General features: G+C 41.1%; 1 protein-coding gene across 1 annotated transcript in view; it reads left to right on the top strand.

The window, feature by feature from the left end:
* Positions 1 to 20,874, top strand: part of adcy8 (adenylate cyclase 8 (brain)) — a 111,893-nt gene that overhangs the window by 68,863 nt on the left and 22,156 nt on the right. Inside the window, exons 8-11 of the mRNA XM_071903288.2 lie at positions 10,185 to 10,382; positions 12,526 to 12,626; positions 14,327 to 14,528; positions 17,063 to 17,152. Of these exons, the coding sequence (XP_071759389.2) occupies positions 10,185 to 10,382; positions 12,526 to 12,626; positions 14,327 to 14,528; positions 17,063 to 17,152 (591 nt within the window). The remainder of the gene's footprint in view (positions 1 to 10,184; positions 10,383 to 12,525; positions 12,627 to 14,326; positions 14,529 to 17,062; positions 17,153 to 20,874) is intronic.

Below are 20,874 nucleotides of genomic sequence, written 5' to 3'. Positions count from 1 at the left end.
TCCGTGTCTCTGCGTGTCTCTCCGTGTCTCCGGTGCTTTCTGCCACCTGCTGCTTCACATCTCATCTGAATATTTCCAAACACACATCAGTTAGCTCTGTATTTCATGTCAGATACATTTGCAGGTTGTTTCAAAGCACTGTGAGAACACAGTGGTTCATAAGGAGATATGTCAGACAGGTTGGGTTGGTTAGTAATTCATTAATGACACCAGGTTCCCACATTACATTACATTACGTCATTTAGCATAATAACACCAGTCCTGTGTGAATCGGGTTAAAGCCGGTAAGCTTTGACTTAATGGTAGAGCAAGGCACTGCCAAGGTGAGAGGTTCAACACTAGGGCCGGACGATATGGTTGACATCAATACCACGATAATCATAAGGATTTTTCACGATATCACGATATAGCTCATGTATGCAAAATTAAATAATAATGAAATTAAAAAATAATCAAATTCATGTTCATCCCATTGAACTGAATGGCAATGTTAGATGTGAAAACTGACATTTTCAAATAATATTCCTCATTTTGTCAGAGTTTTTAAATAAAATTAGCTTGTTCTGATCAGTTCAGACAACAGAATTGTGTGTCATGATTTCCCAAAATCAGCATATCATCACCATATGATTCCACTGACAGACGATAAACGATGATATTGAATTATCGCCCAGACCTATAGGTGTATACTGTGAAAAATTGATCGTCAATGTCCATGCTTATGACAAATGTGCAGAACCAAACTTTTCTCCAGCCTGATAGCCATAAGCTGCGGCTGAACTCTGCGTTACCTCTGTGCAGCGAGGCTGTGTGTGAACCCGCTCCCCGGCGGCGCTGTCAGCAGCTTAGTATTTGATGTAACCGTGCATTTGGATTCAGTGGAATGTTATTTTTGAAAAGTGCCACTTCTTTGTTTCTGGCACAATGAAAGCCTGTCAGGACGGGCGTTTCAAAAGAGCGGCTCTTTGCATATCAAAGGCTCCTGGAGGAGTTCTGAAGTGTCTTTCATGTTGTCGCTTGGCTTTGCTTTGAGCCCAACTTCTCCCTCTCCGGTGGGCTCGTCCTCCGGGTCGCCTTCCTCGCTGCCTGTTGGCCTGATTCAGTTTTCAGCATCGCTGGATTGAGGACAAGGTGGAATACTGGGGTGAAAATGTGTGTGTGTGTGTGTGTGTGTGTGTGATGAAGTGAGTGAGACAAAGGAAGTGAGATGCAGAGAGAAAGAGATTAAGAGAGACAGCATGTATTTGTGTGCATGCATTTATGTAGGTGCGTGTGTGTGTGTGTGTGTGTGTGTTTGTGTGTGTGTACAAGCAGTCAATAAATCATGACGTTGATCTGCTGTGTGTGTTCACTGCTGCAAGCTGATTGGTTTAATCGAAATGATGCAACATAATGTTGCACTGATGACAAACTGTATGTGGATGACAGGCGGCTGCACAGTTACAGGTGCTGCATGATACAGCAGGCAAGGATCTGGAAGAAGAAGAAGAAGAAGAAGAAGAAGAAGAAGAAGAAGAAGAAGACTTCTCTAAAAGAAACAAAACAAACATCAATAAACTAACAACTAAATATATGTAGAGGGAGTTCAGCTCAAAGCTAGCCAACTGACAACATAAGACACTTTATATTATACACTTTATATTAAAGACACTATATTATACATATACACATATACATATATGTACATATTAACAGTTGAGTCATTCATGAAATATGAATTACAATATTAAGTATATTTGTATATACATACATAAATATACTAAAACTAATTTAAATTTCATGGATGACTTGAGTTTTAAATTGTTGAACATGCATTTCACAGACACACACACCTACACACACACACACACGTACACACATACACACACACACTTGCTGCCAACTCCTGTCCGTCCGTACCATTGATTGAGGAAAATCCATCCCATAATGACATAACTAACATACAGTAATAGTACAGTCCTTACTGTCATGGGCAATGGCAGGGAAAGACAGACCACAGACAGTAATGACAGATAATTCTTCTTCTGCTCTGAAAAGTCATGCAGCAGGTAGTTTGACCCAAGCAATCGTCATAAAACACAACTACCTGCGGTTTATCAAGAACAGGTTTTGGTCAGCGGTTATCTTCCTCTCGTTTTCCTGTTTTCATTACATAAACGACGTAATTCCCTAAACGATGTTCTTCACTGTGACTGTGGGTTGTAGCGTTCACCCGGGAACGATTCCCATCATCAAACGCAGAAGAAGAATCCGCACTCTGACTTCTGAGTATTGGAAGACGTCCCGTCGCTCTGAAATGAGACTCCCAGCTCTTTGTAGGCTCCTGCGCCAGCTGAGTGGCTCTGTCTTTACCTCTTTCATGCTTCGCTGTGTGCCTGCTGGCTTTCATGATGCATGCTACTGTCACAAGGCTTTCACCTCAAAGGGGGTTGTGTGTTTCCTCAGAAGACCCAGTTACTCAGTGTCTCTTGGCCGCAATGGTGGGAACCGTGAAATCCAAGCCAAAATGAAATCGGTTCATTTTCGAATTGCTTGGTCTGCGTCGTCGTTGGTTTGGTCTGGTTGGTCCTCATTTCTGCAGGAGAGCGTTAGCTAAATGCTTTAAAATGAAAGTAAGATCTGTTGAGGTTGAGGAAGCTTGTGTCTTTTCTTTTCCAACACAGTCTCACAAAATTTTGCGAAATGAGCGTAAACTTCGAAACACAGATTATGTGTTGTGGATGCAAATAACATGAAGATTACGTTCATCCACCAAGAAAGGATTATGTGACAATAGCATGAAGTGGATTCAACATGTCACAAATGTTAGCTAAAGCTTAGGTTTAGTTAATTTTGGTTAAGGTTAGGTTAAAGTTTTGGCCATGGTTAAAGGTCCATATGATGTAAAACAGGACTCCCCTTGCCTCTGTGATGATAAAGGAGTTGGATGGTCTATCTAAACATGGTGAAAGTATCAAAACGCACGGTCGCCAACTAAATCCACACAATCCATATTAGAAAAGCGAGCCTCTAAACGAGCCGTTTGGACTTCCGTAACTTTGTGGCGTCACAAAGGTTCGCTCATTATCATTTCTGTAAGAAATAATAGACTAACAAAGTGTTTTTTTCAAAGCGGTCGAGCAGTCGTCGTCGTTTATTACCGGAGAGTTTTCCCTACCTGTAGCCGCCGGGCCGCGGCGTCTCACGTTTCACTCTCGAAACGGTTAGCCAATCAGAACAGAGGGGTCGTTAATATTAATGAGCCTTAAAGACACGGCGACAGAAACAGCCTGTTCTTGGTAAGGCTCAGAGAGATGCTGGGAAATGAACGTGGAGAAATGGATTGAGAGTGTTTTTGGTTCATGACACCACACACACAGCTTTGCATGGACCTCAAGACACAAAATAAAACTCTGGGAAGTGGAGAATATGAGACCTTTAAGATAAAATCCAGGTAGCATTAGAAAGCTCTTAAAAAGTCTTGAATTTAGTTTTTCTGGAACCTGCTGACTGTGAACCAGGCCGCTGACTTTTCCTCTGTGGTTACATGGTGTAAACACAAATCAAATCTGGAGGTGCTTCGCTCAAAAATCAAAGACAACATGACGTGCTTAAGGTAGAAAAACTGTGTGAACTGTGTCTTTATTCAGCACCGACACGTTTCTGCTGCACCGCCCTCATCAGCGTCAAGGTACAAAAACAACATACGAGACACGGAGCGCTGGTCAGGCCTCACAGGAACATGGCCGACGGCTAAAGCACCGAATTTACAACTTTGGATACAATTCAAAAGGAGAACAGGAACTGGTCCAACCCCGGCTTCAAAAGAGCTTCCTTTGCCATTTTGCTGTCTCCTTGGACTTTACGCAGTCAAAATACATTTGATAAGATATCAGAGCGGGGGGTTTTCAGTCATGTTACCTCCGCCAAAGGAGTTGGACGGGAGTTATGTTTTCATCCCATTCCTTCTGTTTGTTTGTTTTTCTGTCTGTTGGCAGGATCACTCCAAAAGTTATGAACAGATTTGCATGAAACTGTGTGGAAAGTTTGGTCATGGGGCGAGGAAGAACTGATTAACTTTTCACACCGATTGGCCAAAGGGGGGCGTGGCTTCTCATAAAAAGACATATAACTTCTGAACGGATTGACGCATCATTATGAAACTTTGTAGAAAGTCCTTGTTAGTGCAGCATCTGACACTGCTGCTCTGCAACTGCTGCTCATTTTAAAATATGGCACATTTAAAAGCTGGAGTTTAATGCACTTTCTTTGCCAAATATACAGTATCGAAAGAATTAACAAAAGTTTAATTTGGTCGACTATCTGACGTGGAAATGGCAGATCTTGACAGTTGCTGGTGTTGGTGGCGGTATGCGCTCTACTGGGAACCATCTTTGTAGTAATTAAAATCAGTTAATGTGTTTTTCTGGAATGAAAACCTGTAGACTTTTGGGCCTCGATGGCACATGGTTGAAAGCCACTGATTTGGGGGACAGTTTTAGTCAAAGCACCTTGCAGCACCCTCGTTTTTTACGCTGACTTGATGCGGTTTCAGACTTGTAACCGTGTCAGCGCTGCGCTCCGCCCATCGAGTTCCACACGACCACAAACAAAATATGCCGATTGGAGGTTTGCCGCTCCTGTTGGCAAAAGAAAAAGGATTCGGAACATGTATTTTTTTTTTTCCCCCTTTTCCTTGGTATCTTCTTCATTTCCCCCCGAAGCATGTTTGTGCTTTATGTAACCGCTTGCTTACAATCCCTGGAACAGCACCCGCTCCAAACTAGACATGTTCCAGTGAATTACACCACTTCTGGATCTAAAGTATCAAATAATCTGCAGCAGAGAAGCAGAGATGTGAAGCTCAAGACATCCCGCGTTTGAAATTCTTTTGATGCTATCTGTACATCGGACCCCCCCCTCTCACACACACACACACACACCCTCTTTGCCCTTTGCCTGTCATCACATGCTGGCATTTTCTAGAGACCAATGTGTTTTGTTAATAATATGTAGCATACATGTGGCCCCATACCGCTGGCCCTTTACAGCCGCCCAGCGCTCAGGGCCAAATCCCGCCGGCCGGTCTGAATAAGAGAAATGTCAGAGCTGGAAGCGTGTGGCCTTTAGGCTGCGTGTTTCCTCAGGGACGCGCACGCCAAACACAATCATGGCAGCGTGGCTCGTACGAACGTCAGCCATGACCTTTGTGGGTGCGTGAGGGCAGGTACGTTATCGAGTGGCGTGCAAAGTATTAGGACCGGCCTCCCAATATGAGGAGTTGTAACCCGTTTTTGCGCAATCCATGTCTTATCTGTCTCAAGGCTTAAAAACATTTCTTATTACTTTAATGCTGCATTAGGCAAGATATTTATGCAAAACAATCACATTACATGATTTCTAAGTATTGAAGTTCTGAAATTTCAAAGCATAAATACATTTCTTATTACTTTAAAGCTGCATCAGGCAAGATATTTATGCAAAAAAATTGCATTACATGATTTCTGGGTATTTAGTTGCTAGTGTAGCTTTAACCGATCGACTTTACCTGCATTCTCCTCTTCATGAGGAAAGTTTCTCAACTGTTTTTCCAGTTCAGAAAAGTGAGAGTGGAGAGAGAACGATGCTGTGGTGTTCAAATTATTAAAAAGCCGTTAAAGAGGGCGTTGTGTTTCACACGCTACCAACAACATGTGGAAGGGCCGCACTGAATGAGTCTACTGACGCTGCCCACGTGGAGAAATTTGTATCGCTGCCTCGTCTAGAATGGATTAGTTTTGGATTTGATCGCTGGATGCTGGTGCAGAATAACGGGTCTTCAAATAAGTGAATAAGAGAACAAACTTCTGGGTTTTTCGTTTTGCATGGACCACTGCCATACAGTGATGCATGGTGATATATAGTAAGCAAGTAAGACTTTATTGTTATAGCACTTTTCAAAACAAGTTGCAAGGCAAGGCAAGTTAAAAACAAACAGAAAATCAAAAACAGACTGAAGGAAAGAGGGCAACAAGCACAGGACATAAAATGCTGACAAGCAGTGCAACAGTCCCTGAACATGAATATAAAACTATAAAACACTGTAAAATTAAATTAAGAAAATGCCTGTTTGATTAAATAGGCTTTAAGAAGTGATTTAAAATGGGAAACTGAATCTGGAATCGAATAGCTAAATCTTTCATGAGGGTAAGACAACACGCTCTGTGCTTCTGTGCATGTATGTAGTATGTTACAAGCCACGGTTCAGGTGCTGACACGGACTAGCTCGCCCAGCAGCCTAGCGTTACTTACTGTTACGTTCCTGTTACGTTCCTGTTGTCTCCACAGTAGAGATGCAGACAGCTGATGAACTGAAGAGCCGGAGAGCTGAGATCACATTCAAATAAAGTGATAAATAATTAGGCGCATGTCATCAGCAGGGAGCCGCCTGGGGACTTCACACATCTGTACTTGTTAAGTATTTGATGCTCCCCTGATAGCCTGCCTCCATGACACGCTGTCCAATTGTTTTCATTAAAATCAGCCTCATACATTTCCTGTGGCAGCTCTAAATATGCTAATGATGTGACACACGGGCCAGGCTTCTGTATTCACATGCAGCAGAGGCTTCCTCAAGTTCAAGTTCAGCTTCAGTTCAGCTTCAGTTCAGCTCTCGTCGCCATGGGGATTTCCTCCAGCTCTGCTCTTTACTGAGTGTTAACAGCAGAGATGAGCAGCTTATATTCAGGTAGTATTTTATTCTGGTGGAGGCATAAGGTATTTGGCAAAGACCAAAGTAATTAGTAAGAAAAGGGCCAAAATAGTGACAGAGGTGAGTACTGATGCTTAAAACATGATGATTGATGATTTGACGAACAGTAGTAGAGTTTCTCCAGAGAATTTTGTTGTTTCACATCACATTTACTATCATCCACTAACACAAATCACAAATCTTTGTAAAAGCTTGAAGAAGAAAGGTAACTAGAGCGGTTCGGCCATTCAAAAAACCTCAGGTGCTCTTGGATAGGGGCAAGGTACTTCAGTGAAAAAAAAAAAAAATGGGAAACTGATCCCAGACCAGGCACTCGTGAAGGTTTTAACTTTAAAAAGCCTTTATTCATTTATTCATATTTGCTTCACGTTTTACCAGAAAATGATGCAACTATCAGCTGGAGACTGATGGGAAAGAAATCTAAAAGTATACTATGTTATTTTTCTTTTATTGTTTGAATAGTGTTTTTGTTTAGAATCAAAACTGTGATGCCTGGGCTGCTGGCGTTGGCACAACATTTTGATATTGTGACAAAACTATTACTACTAAGACAGTAATTAGATTCTGCTCTTTTCTTGATTTGGAATAGAGAGGAAAGTACCATGAGATTGAAGAATGAGTGTGAAGAAAGGGAGATAAACAGGTAGATTTTTTTTTTTTTGTAGTCTTGATAGCTGAAATGACCGTACTGCCAGTCGGCTGAATGAGTCCTCTGATTGGTCTGAACTGCACAACTTCCCGCTGAATGTCTAAACTGTCTCAAAACGCCCGATCTTTCCCGCTGACGGAGCCGAGTGCCGCAATTTCCTGTGATTTACGAGGAACGGAGCGATGGAGCGCCAAATTGCGGTCGTTTGGAATCCGGAGCTAACTCTGATTAGACTCGAATCTGCTCGTAACGCCGGCCGGCGACAGTCAGAACACACCCGGCAGGTGAAAAAAAAAAAGACACCTCAAGACCGAGAATTTGAGACTCTAACGATGAACTTTTAATGGAGATGTGTGATGGATCTCATTTGCCGAGGCGATCGTGTCGGATTAAGCGAGATGAGGTGATACACCGGAATGGCTGAATATACGGATGGTGGGAGTTGGTCAGACACACACACACACACACACACACACACACTCCTCATAATCACATTAATGGCTGCAGGGTCTATAGGCCCGCGACACTCCAAAGGGTAATTTGTCCAGCGCTGCCGTCTGCCTGCTGAAGGAGAGGATAACTCAGAGCTAATGGCGGAGAGCTAATGTCAATATCTGTGAGAAAATGAGTCTGATCTTCACTAATGACCTTCTCACTTTTACCTCGAGTGCTGCTCTTGAATGAAAGTGACGTTTTCACCAGGAGAGATAAGAGCGAACCTTAACTGACTCCAGAACATCCATCTCAACCAGTCATCTAGTCTCATGTTCAGCCTTCAAATCTTATTTTTCTTAAACCAAGAGAAACATTCTGCAGTGAGGAGAGATAACTCCACTTGTTTCCACTGCAGCTTCACTTGTTTCAGGAGTTTTCTAGAAATGAGTGTCAGAATAAGGCAGATCACTGCACTGCTGTCAAGAAAATGACTCTTGATTCTACTAAATTCTTCAAACAAGTTGATTTGCATTGGAAACAAGTGAAATTATTGAACCCCCTGCCGATTTTTTCCACTGTTTTAAGATTTTTTAGGACTCAATAACAGACGAAATGACTTATAAGGATGGAGTTTTTTTCCAGTGAAGTCACTAATTACATTTACTCAAATTACTGTGATTGAGTAGCTTTTTTAGTGTACTTTTTTGAGTAAGTACTGTACTTGACACATTTTAAATCCCATCCATCACAGAACAGATTGTGTCTCTCCATCAGCAGCAGAAACTGGATCAACGTAAACTGACAAACTGTGGATCCATTCACAGTGAGAAGAGGAATCTGACTTTACTTTGTTTCTGCACTTTATTTTCTCATTTCTAATGTTTCCAGTGAAAAGAATCTAGTTTGAACTCTGACCTCTCTCCTTTTAGAATCACATGGAAAAGATCACAGCTAACAACGTTCTCTGTTCTAAAGAGGAACTCAGGAACTTTTACTCTGAGGACATTTTAAATCAGACACTTTTTACTTTTACTGAAGCAGATTTTTACAGCAGCACTTTTACTTCTATTTGAGTAAAACATCACCAAAGTAACAGTACTTCAGCTGGAGTAGGACATTCTTCTACTCTTTCCGCCGCTGTCCAGAGATGCAATACATATTACATAGTACACATTTTTAAAAAAGGAGGGGAACGGGAAGCTTTTTCTTTATTGAGAGAGAAGAGAAGCAATGAGATTCAGTCAGTGATGTAGCGGGAAATAAAAAGGACAAGACAAACAAAAACCACAGCAAACAAAAAGAAAAAAGCCTTAATTTATGCGTTTTTTTCCTTAAAAGACCCTATTCTCATATAACTTACATCCATTTGATGCTGCTTACTGTGATGCATACTAGGGATTTTTATGTCGGCCTGAATCGGCCTGGGTAAACTCTATTCTGCCAATAAAAAAGCTTTATAAACTGATTTTAGCTGGGTTTGCGCTCCACTCCATCTCTGGATTTGATCCTTGGGGTCTTGATCATTAGCCCATCTCAGATACATATTAATATTTTATGTGGATGTTTTCTATACTGACAGAAGACAGATATGTTTTTGAAGAGTTCATTTCCAAAACGCTTAAAGCAATATTCCACTTTGTTTTCACATGAACACTAAAACGAAGTGGAATATTGCTTTAACATCCATTTTTTTTGGTGGGAAAAATCATTGAACAAAGAGTCCAGTCTGTGAAAGTCTGATTATTTTGTCAACCGAGGCCTTAGCTTACTTCCAGGATACTTAAGTTTCCTTCTGTGCAAAAACATCCCATGATTTGTTTTAATTTTGTGCATTTTTGAAAGTGTGTGTGTGTGTGTGTGTGTGTGTGTGTGTGTGAGTGTTCCCGAGCAGCGGATCTGTCGTTTTGGAGCGAAACTTTTCCTCTGCTGACAGTTTTTCCGGTCTTGAGTTTCTGTCCTCCACGCCGCGCTTTAATTTTTTTTATATTTTGTCATCTGTTCTGTGTTTGTCTCTCCCCTCACCCTTTCATCCTTCTGATCATGGTTGTGGGCTCAGTGACAGATTTATTTATTTATTTATTTATTTATTTATTGTGAAGTGTGTGGCGGTCTGACCCGTGTCTCCACTAACATCACGGAGCGGATGGATGAGAGATGCATGACCTGCTCTGAGCTGTCTGTCTGATCGAGAACGTTGCATTTTGGTCTTCCCTTTTTCTTCCTTTTCCTTTTTCTTTTTTTTTTTCTTTCTTTTGTGTATGTACTGAACGTAATTGTGTCTTTTTGTTTTTTTTTGTTTTTTTTGTAACTTGAATGGAACAAAGGGGGACAAGCAGGTTCATTCTATGTGCATGTGCTTTCCCCCCTTAGACTCTGGCTGCCCTAACGAGAAATTCGATAAATCTGCTTCCAAACCATCTCGCACAAGCTTTGCATGTCCACTCTGGTCCTGAGGAAATTAACAAGCGAATAGAGAGCGCCATCGACTTACGGAGTGGCGATAAGTTGAGAAGAGAGCATATCAAGCCTTTCTCACTGATGTTTAAAGACTCCAGCCTGGAAGAGAAGGTAGCTGGGGTTTTAGACAGATACTGTTTTTTTTTTCTCTCTCTCTCCCTCCTCATATCTATTCTTAGATACGATTTTCAGAAGAAAAATAACAACCAACAGTTTTTTTTTCCTATCATGAGTAAGCTAAAGGCTCTTAAAAATACACCAATGATAATATTGCTGAGGAAGATCTGTTTTACTCTTAAGGGAATTATTTGCCGTACACTTGCATGAGTCACGTCCAGGCCTGATGATGTAACTGAGGGACGCTGGGAAATTAATGCAATAATAATGCAACACATCATACCGGTCCGGCTGTTTCTTTTCCTCAGTAGTCTTGTTCCTCTTCTAGTGTGCATGAAGAGACACAAAGCTCTACCAACAGATTCATAACACCCACACCGTTCAAGTAACTCTTCTGAACGACGTGATCGGATTTTTATCGAGCTATTGGCAATATTGTACTTGAGCGTTAAACCAATTTGACCATGACTCATGTTGAATCCCACAAATTGAAATGAATCGACTTTGGTTTTTTGTGGAGAGCGGTTAGCTAGGCGACAAGTTGGTCTTTGGCAATGCTGATTGGCTTTGCCGAGAACGCAGAACCCCCTTCAGTTTACTCATGACCAAAAGTCCATGCCATGGACCTGTTTCCCTTTTACAGTCTTGTGGAAAAAGTTGACACGTTCAACTTTTTTTTTTTTTTTTTTTGTGCTTTTTGTCCCCTCCTTCCCCCATTTTTTTTGTTCCATGAATAAACACACCTTCGACCTTTGAGTTGAGCTTCATATCGGCCCTTCTCCCCCCATATCTGTGTTTCCCCCTTTAATCCCGCTGCCATCTTAGAAACTTCAGCATTTCCAGACCCTTTTGGTTGATCTCTTAATCTCTCAGTTAATGTGCAGTGACTTGCTGTTGGCCTCCCTTATTTTTTTGGCAAAGTTGTGACGAAACATGAAGCATCCTCTTGCTAATTTCCCAGCACCCTTTGAGAAAGAGACAGAGCGAGGGGGCAGCGGGGGGTCGAGGGGTGGAAAGTTTAAGACTTGGATGACTCAAACCGTCCGGCGCAGACCGGTGACTCAGCAGCGTGGTTCATCCTCCAGGAAAAGCTAATGATCTCTTTCTGAAGCACCAGACACCAGACATGTTCCCCTTTTATCACAGCAGATCATAACTTTAAATTCAGGTCACTTTTCCAACAATTCACTTTGGTTGATTTGTTACCATTGCTGTCGGAAGGTTGTGTTCATTTCCAAAATGCTACATACAGTATGTATTTATATACACTACCAGTCAAAAGTTTGGACAGTTTTTCTTAATTTTTACAATTTTGCACATTTTAGAATAACAGTAAAGACGTCAAAACTATGAAATAACACAAATGGAATTATGCAGCGACCAAAAAAGTGTTAAACAAATCAAAACTATCTTATATTTTAGATTCTTTAAAGCAGCCGCCCTTTGCCTTGATGGAAAGGCAAAAGGCTTTGGAAAGAAATTCATACATAGGATCAACTTCACTATTTATATTTGTCTAAGAAACTCATTTCAAGCATTTAAGCAGAAGCCTTTAGATCAAAATGGCTTTAAGAGAATGAGAAAACACAGAACATTTAACCAGGTGGGTCCAAACTTTTGCTTGGTAGTGCATTTGCTTTTTGGGAAATAAAAATCACCTCCTGAAGTTTATCATTCAATATCTCTAAAATTCAGAGGATCCAGATCTTAAAGCTCTTAGCCGAGGCCCTAATTTGATGCACTCCCCTTTTAAAAACACTATCATAACCCGTTTTAACTTTGCTGTTAACTCATAAGAGTCGATGTCACTTCTTCCCCCCAAACGATGCCCATCTTATTTTGGATCCGAGCTCCTCGTCTGTGTCTCTGGCTCGGCTAGCAGCTAGCTTTCGCCGGTCGGCTTCGCACGTTCCCCAGGACCCCACCGCTAACCCACCGGCTCCTGTCTCTCTCTAACGCTTGTGGTTGAACCGTTGCATGCGTCTGTGGCAGTGCCTTGGTGTGGGTGAGGCGGAGTGTGTTCCGTTAGTCTCTCCTGTTTGTCTGAAAACTTGTCTCTCTATCTTCCCCTCACCTCCTCCTCCTCTTCCTCCTCCTCCTTTTTCTTCTTCTTCTTCTTCTCCCCTTCACGGCGCAGTACTCCCAGATGAGGGACGAAGTGTTCAAATCCAACCTGGTGTGCGCCTTCATCGTGCTCATCTTCATCACCACCATCCAAAGCCTGCTTCCCTCCGCCAGGTAAAAGAGGAGCGACGTTCGAGAAGGCGGGCAGATTTCAGATTTCACCGTATTTGCTTTAGACGCATGTTTGAGCCACATGACACAAACAGACAGTCTGGGGCTTGATAATCACAGTCAATTAGTCATTTAAATCTGTATTACATTTACATTTTAGGCTTTAAGTATTCGATTCCTAGATCGCCAATATTACAAGCAACCAGTAGTGAGGAGGTGAAAGGTCAAAATCGCTAGATTCCCGACAATGATCATGTATATTCAATCTCAGGAGTAAATGGAGAAGTGTTTCCATGCATTTAGACGATGCAACAAAACCATCTAACAAATTATTAACTCTAGAAAGGCCAAGTCATGGTCAATTGATTGTCATTTTGCATTGGCAAATCCGTCCATAACTTTTCCTAAACCCACTTTCTGTACAAACCCGTGTCAGATTTTTAAAGTCACCAGAGGTGAGGACTTGAGTCACATGACAAGTCACACTTGATTGTTTGAGACTTGACTTGATGCATGAAGAGAAGACTTGAGACTTGACTTGACTCAAGTCTTCTCTTCATGCATCAAGTCAAGTCTCAAACAATCAAGTGTGACTTGACTTGATGCATGAAGAGAAGACTTGAGACTCGACTTGACTTGGGTTCTGGTGACTTGGGACTTGACTCTGACTTGTACTTTGATGACTTGAAAAGGTTTCTAAAGTCTTGACTTGAGATCTTGTGTTTGTGTAAATGACTTAGATTGAAAGTGATGAGATTTGTTCCAGCGGACGACTGAATTTAAATTCTGTTTTCTGAATTTGTATGGAATGATTGAATTTATTGAAGTTGAAACTGATTATAGAAATCAAACTCATGATGCTCTTACCAAGTTTTTATCCTATTAAAACCATATTGCATTGAAAAGTCCTAGATATTTAGTTTTCTTTAAGATATTAAATTGATACTGGACTCTTGATTTGTTCTGACTTGACTTGCTGTTCTACATTTAGACTTGGGACTTGACATTAATGACATGGACTTGACTTGGACTTGCGACTTGACTTGGGACTCTAGCAAAGATGACTTGGTCACACCTCCAAAAATCACGCAAGGAATATTTACCCAATTCAATGAACAGCTTGTTGGCCTTCTCCTATTCTCCCAAAATCCACTGTCCTTTCTAGTGTTAAATGACACATAAGTCTGTAATCTATATACACTAAGTTCTGCTTTACACTCTTAAAAGGGCGTCATTTTCAACAATTGAATGCATCTAGTTTGAGTCAACTGACATTTCAACAGTCACTTTTCTATACAGCATACTGTATGTTAATAGCAACAGATACTGTATTGGCACAAGTAACGAGTTCAACGCCGACCCAAACAAGAACAAAATATTTACAACATTGTGGTAAAAGTTCATATTAAAACAGATTTGGAAACTGTTTTGAGCTGCTGTCAGAAGGATATGTAGGTTCTGATTTCACAAAACGATGCAGGCAGCAGCTCTGGACGACTCGGAGGTATCGGGTCTCAACTTTCTGTGTTTAGACTCGTCGTCAGCGTTGGTGCAGGTCGTCACATCAACATCTATTCAATGTCTAAATGTTTGCTGGGATGTTTAAATGTGTTGAAATTGACACTTTTTGACTTTTTTCAAACTGTACCCTAACGCTCCGGCCTCCACCCGACGGCGACGTGTGTTTTTCTCGTTGTGTGCAGGATGGTTACCATGGTGATCCAGTTCTCCGTTCTCATCGTCCTGCACTCCTGCCTGGTCCTAGTTACCACGGCGGAGGACTACAAGTGTCTGCCTTTAGTCCTGCGCAAAGCCTGCTGCTGGATCAACGAGACGTACGCGGCGCGCAACGTCATCGTCTTCGTCTCGATCCTCATCAACTTCCTGGCGGCCATGATCAATATCGTGAGTTCTGTCTCCGGTTCCATTCAGTTCAATCGATCCAGTTCATTTGAACAGGGGGGACAGTAAGAGGGAGGAGTAGTGAGGGACCAGCAGTGACGTGTAATGCCTTACTGTAATCGCATTACTTTTTCCTGTAACAGAGTAAAGTAAGGCTTTACTGTTCCGGTCTCAGTAATCACATTACACTTCCTGATCTAACAGATGGGTCGTTGCTTGTGTTTCATTCTTCAGCCTCTTTAACTCTTTATTGGTGTAATATCTATGACAGATTCCCCTCGTCTTCTGCTGCCTTCAAGTCCTGTCGGAAATATCAGAATTACAGCAGAGCGACATGAACGAGCCGACAAAGTGGTAAAAATGTATTTAATGCTGTAATCTCTGTCTTTATTAACAACCTTAAAGACAGATTTAGTGTCTTTAGTGTTTATCGTCCCAATGAACGCAATTAAGCCGAGTGCAATCGTTTTAGGGTGTAACGCAAAAGTAATGAAACGAGTAGAGTAAATAATTACTTTTCTGAGGGAGTAACAAGTAAAGTAATTCATTACTTTTAAGAAAGGTAACGAGTAATGTGTCATTTATTACTTTTTTCCAGTAACAACCCCAATACTGGTGACCAATAGGGCATCGGTCCAGTTCTTCTGAAATGACTAAGAATCATTAAATAAATTCTGAACGTTGGAGAACCTTTAAGAGGGTTCCCCACAGGCCTAGAACTGTCTTTAAAGTTTGTGGATTTGAGAAAAATAAAATAAGGCTGTGATCGATTTTGAAAATGAATGAATGGGCCTTGAAAGAACTTGATTTTTCATTAGAATATATCACCCAAATTCATCAGTATGCTTCACTTTTCTCTGTCCTAAAATCAACAGTTCCCATCCTGAGGAAAACCCTGTGATGGAGATTTGGTTTTAAAATGAAAGTTTTCACCATAACTTTGACCACAACACAAGCCAATTTGGGGTCCTTGAATTTCACCAAACAGAGACCTTGAAAGCCATTGAAAAGCTTGATGTGAGCGTGGGAACCCCGCTCCGCTGTACGCATCTTTCCATCGAGCTTTCGTGTTTGAATTTCAAAATAAGGAGGATTATGTGATCGGCTCGGCTCTGTGGAGGCAGCGTTAAATGACAAGCCCCTTTCATCACTTTGGGATTCATTAATTCAAAAGCCATGTTTCAGTCCCCACACCTTGTCCTCTGAAAGCCCGACCTCATCGACCCCAATTTACCCGATATGGCGGCGCCGTCCTTCTACGGGCGGGATGTGGAAAACACTGGCTCGCTAGTCATTACTTGAACCAAAGCACATGAAACAAGCTCATAATTAGCTTGTGATGTTGCAAGGTCGCTGATTGCATCAAGCGGAGCGCATTATACAGCCGCAAGGCCTTTACCAGTGAGAAAAGGATCTGTTTGTCAATGGAAAAAAGGAGACGTAATCACAAAGAAACTAATAGATCCTCACCACTGATATGGAGTGTTTTTTGCTTTTTTCTTTGCAATTGAATTTAAATTAAACTGCAAGTGGTTGGTCGCTCTTACAAGGCTTTTGTAAGGCAATACATTCACTTTCTACCTTTTAGGTATAGAAACTCGCTTATCTGGAGCAACTTACACCGAGTTAAAAGGTAGAATGAAATGAAATCACTAGATCACTTTACAAGCAACCAACAGCAGGGAGTGGAAGGGCATAGCCAAAGTGTCCTGGCAGTAGATGTAAAAAAATATATATTCCTGTGTTCCTATAATGAGCAAGTCTGTGAAAAATGAAAGTTGAGGTGAAAAGGTAGAATTGTTTTTTCATGACAGGAGTTATATATGTGACAGAACAGGTACAGGAGGAAGAAATGGGATGTGAAATATTACTTGAAAAGATGACTTTTAACTATGATTTTGGCTATGAAGTGGTAATCCTTGAGTTCCTCATTTCCCACAGATCACCTGTCAATCAAACAGTGTGGGCGGAGCTTGGATTTCTCTGTTGCTGCAGTTTGAGTTTCTCTTTTCTTTGTCTGTTCAGCCATGGTGGCTATCGCTGCTCATGCTAACTACCCAGTTCTTCTTCTTCTGTTTATTCCAAACAAACGTAAAACGCATCACTTGCTATATTATTATATTATATTGAGTGAAATATAGTAGTGGCAGAGGATTTTTGCCAGGAAAGAGCTACCAGACACCAGCTGTTTAGAACAGCAAATGGAAAAGATTTCATGAACTGGATATAGGTTGGATCACTGTTGTATTATATCAATCACCCATAGGGAGCAGCAAAACAACATTTATTTATGTGAAAATGTTGCTGATTATTACTTTAATATGAGCTCCTCCTGTAATAACGGTCTTATTAAGCAGAGGGAGCAGCATCTCACCCTGTTTGCCCACAGTCAGATTTGGATTTCTGACCCGAGCATCTTGAAAGATTAAAGGCTTGATGAAAAATGTATGAGGATGGATTTTGGGTATTCTTACACTGATCCTGCATCAGTTTAATGCTGTACAACAACAATAATCCCCCCCGTTGGTCTCCTGCAGCTGTGGTGCGATTTCGACAAGTCCAGCACCTTCCGAAACCAGACGTACAACGAGTCGGCCTCCATCCCAGACATCTGCTTCTACCCAGAGGTAGGAACTAAATGAGGTGTCTGAATTTTGCAGTCGAGTCCATCTGTTGTGTTTTTTTCACTTAATACGACAGTGGCAAAATGATGAATTAAACATCCTCGGCATCTGCTGGCACCCAGAGGGAGGTCTCGCCTCAGACAACGGGGACTGATGGAACTATCAAAATTTTACAGCTGAAATATCTGTTATGTTATTTTGCTCACACAGTAGCGGTGGATTGATGAATTCAATAAGGAAGTAACATTTTTATAGCTTGAGGGGTAGTTTGGGTGACTCACATGTTTCCCTGCATGCATACATCACAACCTCATTTCCTCCTGCTGATCAATAATGTATGCATGCATGTTTGGATATACTGTATCTATCAGTAAAGCAGAATATCACATACTATCCCAATTTATTACTTTTCCAAATACATACAGAACCAGATGTAGTCTTACTTTAACTATTTAAATGGACCAAATCACCCAATATTATTTGTTGATTTGTGTTTTTTCTAAATTGTATTTAAATACTCCAGCAAAGTGATATGTGGACTTTATATCTAGTATTACACCTTCTAATTTTTAACTTCTATTTTCTCAGAATTTCTATTTCTATCTTCTAAGAATTTAACACTAGACAGGCCGTCAAGCAGTCAAATCAGGGCTGTTTTGATTTTTAGAAGTGTTCCTCCTTGACTTTTCCTAGACCCACTTTCTGTACAAAACCATTGTTGTTGGATTTTCAAAATCATGCAGAGAAATAGTAAAAATGTCAGTATTAATTTCAGTCTGAAAGTGGTATGAAAATGATTTATACGAGTAACATTGGAAATTATCACTATTTTTAACCCCTTTCAATTGAGACCCCCAAAATCCATTGGCCTTTCTAGTGTTATAAGGAGCGACCTCGGACGATTGGTTAACCCTTTGGAGCCTAAGTTTCCCCTTAAAACATTTTTCTATACTGTATAACAACGTCACATACATGTTCTGTATCTGCTCGTTCCAGCGCTTCACTGAAGCTACATCACACTTACACTGAGTTAAACATCTGAACCTATGACACTAGTGTTTAAGGCTGCACCATAACAGCAAATGGAAAAAAAAATCTAGATGTTTGTGCATCATTTTATACACATTTCCCTGTAATTCAGCCTGACATGTTTGGTATCTTTGGAAACCTTGGGATTTTGACTAAGAATGGATCCGGATCAACGGGGTGGAAGTGACCATAAATGTCACAAGTGAAACACAAGTACAAATTTAAAAGACATGGATATTCCTTGATAACTATCGTGCTATGACAATCAATTTCCTGTGGTGTTTATATTCATAATCCCCTGAAATAGCTGAAGATCGCTTGCTAGCTAGGCTATCGCTAGCTGGATTGCTAACGTTAGCGTAGAAGGCCGGCAGTGTGTGTAAACAGCTGAGGAAATAACATTCTCCAACACAGAAAACAACATACAGGAATCCTTAAACTGAGTGGATTGAGTGCTGTTGGCTTTTAAAAAGTAAACTGATACGGATCATCACACCCACACACAGTCACATATTTTATTTGAGAAGCACACTTGCACTCTGCACACACACACACACACACACACACACTGAGCTGATTAAGTTCAGTGTAATGTGACGTTTGATCTCCATCTTCAGATCCTTACAGTCACAACAGCCTGAAACACACACTGTGCAGCGAGCGAGGCAGCAGCACGCCGCCGCTGATAGACTGCAACTCTACATCAGTGTGTTTCTCCCCCCCTCCCCCCCTTTGGAGTCGCTGATAATATTCATGAGTAATTTCAGAGCAACGCTGCCGATGAACAGGAACTATTTCTCCACAGCTTTGTGAAGAGAACAGCAGCGTAGAAACAGAGCTGCACAATCATGGCTAAAATCATCCCAATTATCTTCCCCAGTTATTAATCCAGATACATTGTGATATGCACTTTTGGCATTTTATCTCTATTTTCAACCACAGCGGACATTTGAAATCAAGTGAATTGTTGTAATATTGCAGAGATAGGGCTTAGGATTTGTGACAAATTGATGTCTTTATCAAGGCAAAAAGATTTAATCTATTGATTTCCACATCTCAGTCTCCCCGCAGTACTTTGTATTTACAAGAGGTCTGGAGGAATTTATTGGAAAGAAACTGAAAAAGACACCTTGAAGGGAAAATCCACCCTGAAACAGTTTAACAATGTTAAAAACAAACAGCTATTGGCGAATTAGCTCGCGTTGCTGCCTCCATTTAGTAGTTTGGTGTATTTTTTCTTCTTCGTGGATAACTGGCCAAATGTAGATGAGGTGACCAGATATCTCCAGCAGCTCCAGTGGAGTTTGATATGAGAAAATGTTTCAGGATGTAAAACATCAGCGGTAAACGTCAGGTTTTGGTGTCAGTCCCTCAGAATCAAAGAGCGAGGGCTTCTTTCCAGAGCCGCCATTTTGCACCAAGAGACGTTCAACAATCATACAGGGAGAAATCCATCGTAGAAGAAGAAGAGAGACCAATTTCTCCACCACAGGAGCAGGAGAGAGACCAGAATGCACTGCAGCAGAGAGACAGGTTGCATTCTGTTTAAGGGGCGCGACTCTCTGTTTTTAACAACTGGAAAATCTTTCGCTATGCTATTGCGAACGCTATCGTTCTCTCCACCTACACGTAAAACCAACAGCTGAATGCAACAGGTTGACGCCCCTTCTCTGGTGGTTGTCGAAAGGCATTCTGGGAAACGTAGGAAATCACTAACTGCTGTAGAAGCAGACGAGGCAGGTTGAGGGAAAGTGGGTTCACGAAAAAACACTAAATTACAACACTTAATCACAAAATAATTCCTGGAATGCACTGAACATCACAGACTGATGATATCTAACAGTGGAGGATCTGACGGTGGATATTTCCTTTCATGCCTCTCTCACAAGTCCAACAGAAAGGAACAAAAAGATTTTTTGGGAACCTGCACTTGTGTGATTTTGCTACACAGTGATTTAAAGTTGAAAGAGCGGCTCTCTCTTGGTTAAACTGATGATGGAGGATCTGTTGGCAGACTGAGTGAAGATCTAGATCAAAATTTAAACCGGTTTGGCCCCTTGAACCTGCTGGTTTGGTGTTGGACTGGTGTCTTTTGGAGTGCTCAAAAAGGATGTATGATGTTTCTTCTGCATTTATAAAAACAATAAAAACAAAATTAGTATAATAATGAGAACATAAAAGGCTTGGAAAACCTGCTTCTTTTTGAGTGTGAACCATCCCTTTTTCTACTAAGTGCTTAAAAAGGAAAATTTAGCTTTGTTCTCTCTTTTAGGTGATTATTGTATTTTGATTGCATGCATTGTTTAACTGGAGTCATTCCTATGTTCCCAGGGTCCTATGTTCCCCAGATTTATATGGCACGTAATGGGAACATGACAAAGGGTCCTATGTTCCCCAGTTCTAGGGTTAGGGTTAGGGTTAGAGACCTTCAAAATCAAATAAAATGATAACCGTTGGTTTCGTTGTGTTTATATAGCTGTTTTGAAGCTTTGTTCCAATAAAAAAAACTGGATAATATTTATAAAATATTTTAACTTGAAACGGGTCAAATTTGACCCGAACACAATAGGAGGGTTAATATGTGTTAACAGAATATTGAACTGGGGAACGTAGGACCCTGGGAACATAGATATGCTCCCGTTTAACTTGTTCCTTCTTTTCCCTCTTATTTTGTGATTTTAACTGTATTCTGACTT

The sequence above is a fragment of the Centroberyx gerrardi genome, chromosome 13, assembly GCF_048128805.1.
Source record: "Centroberyx gerrardi isolate f3 chromosome 13, fCenGer3.hap1.cur.20231027, whole genome shotgun sequence".
NCBI classification, from domain to species: Eukaryota; Metazoa; Chordata; class Actinopteri; order Beryciformes; family Berycidae; genus Centroberyx; species Centroberyx gerrardi.
Note: the sequence above shows the minus strand (reverse complement) of the source record. Positions and strands in the feature narration are given on the sequence as shown.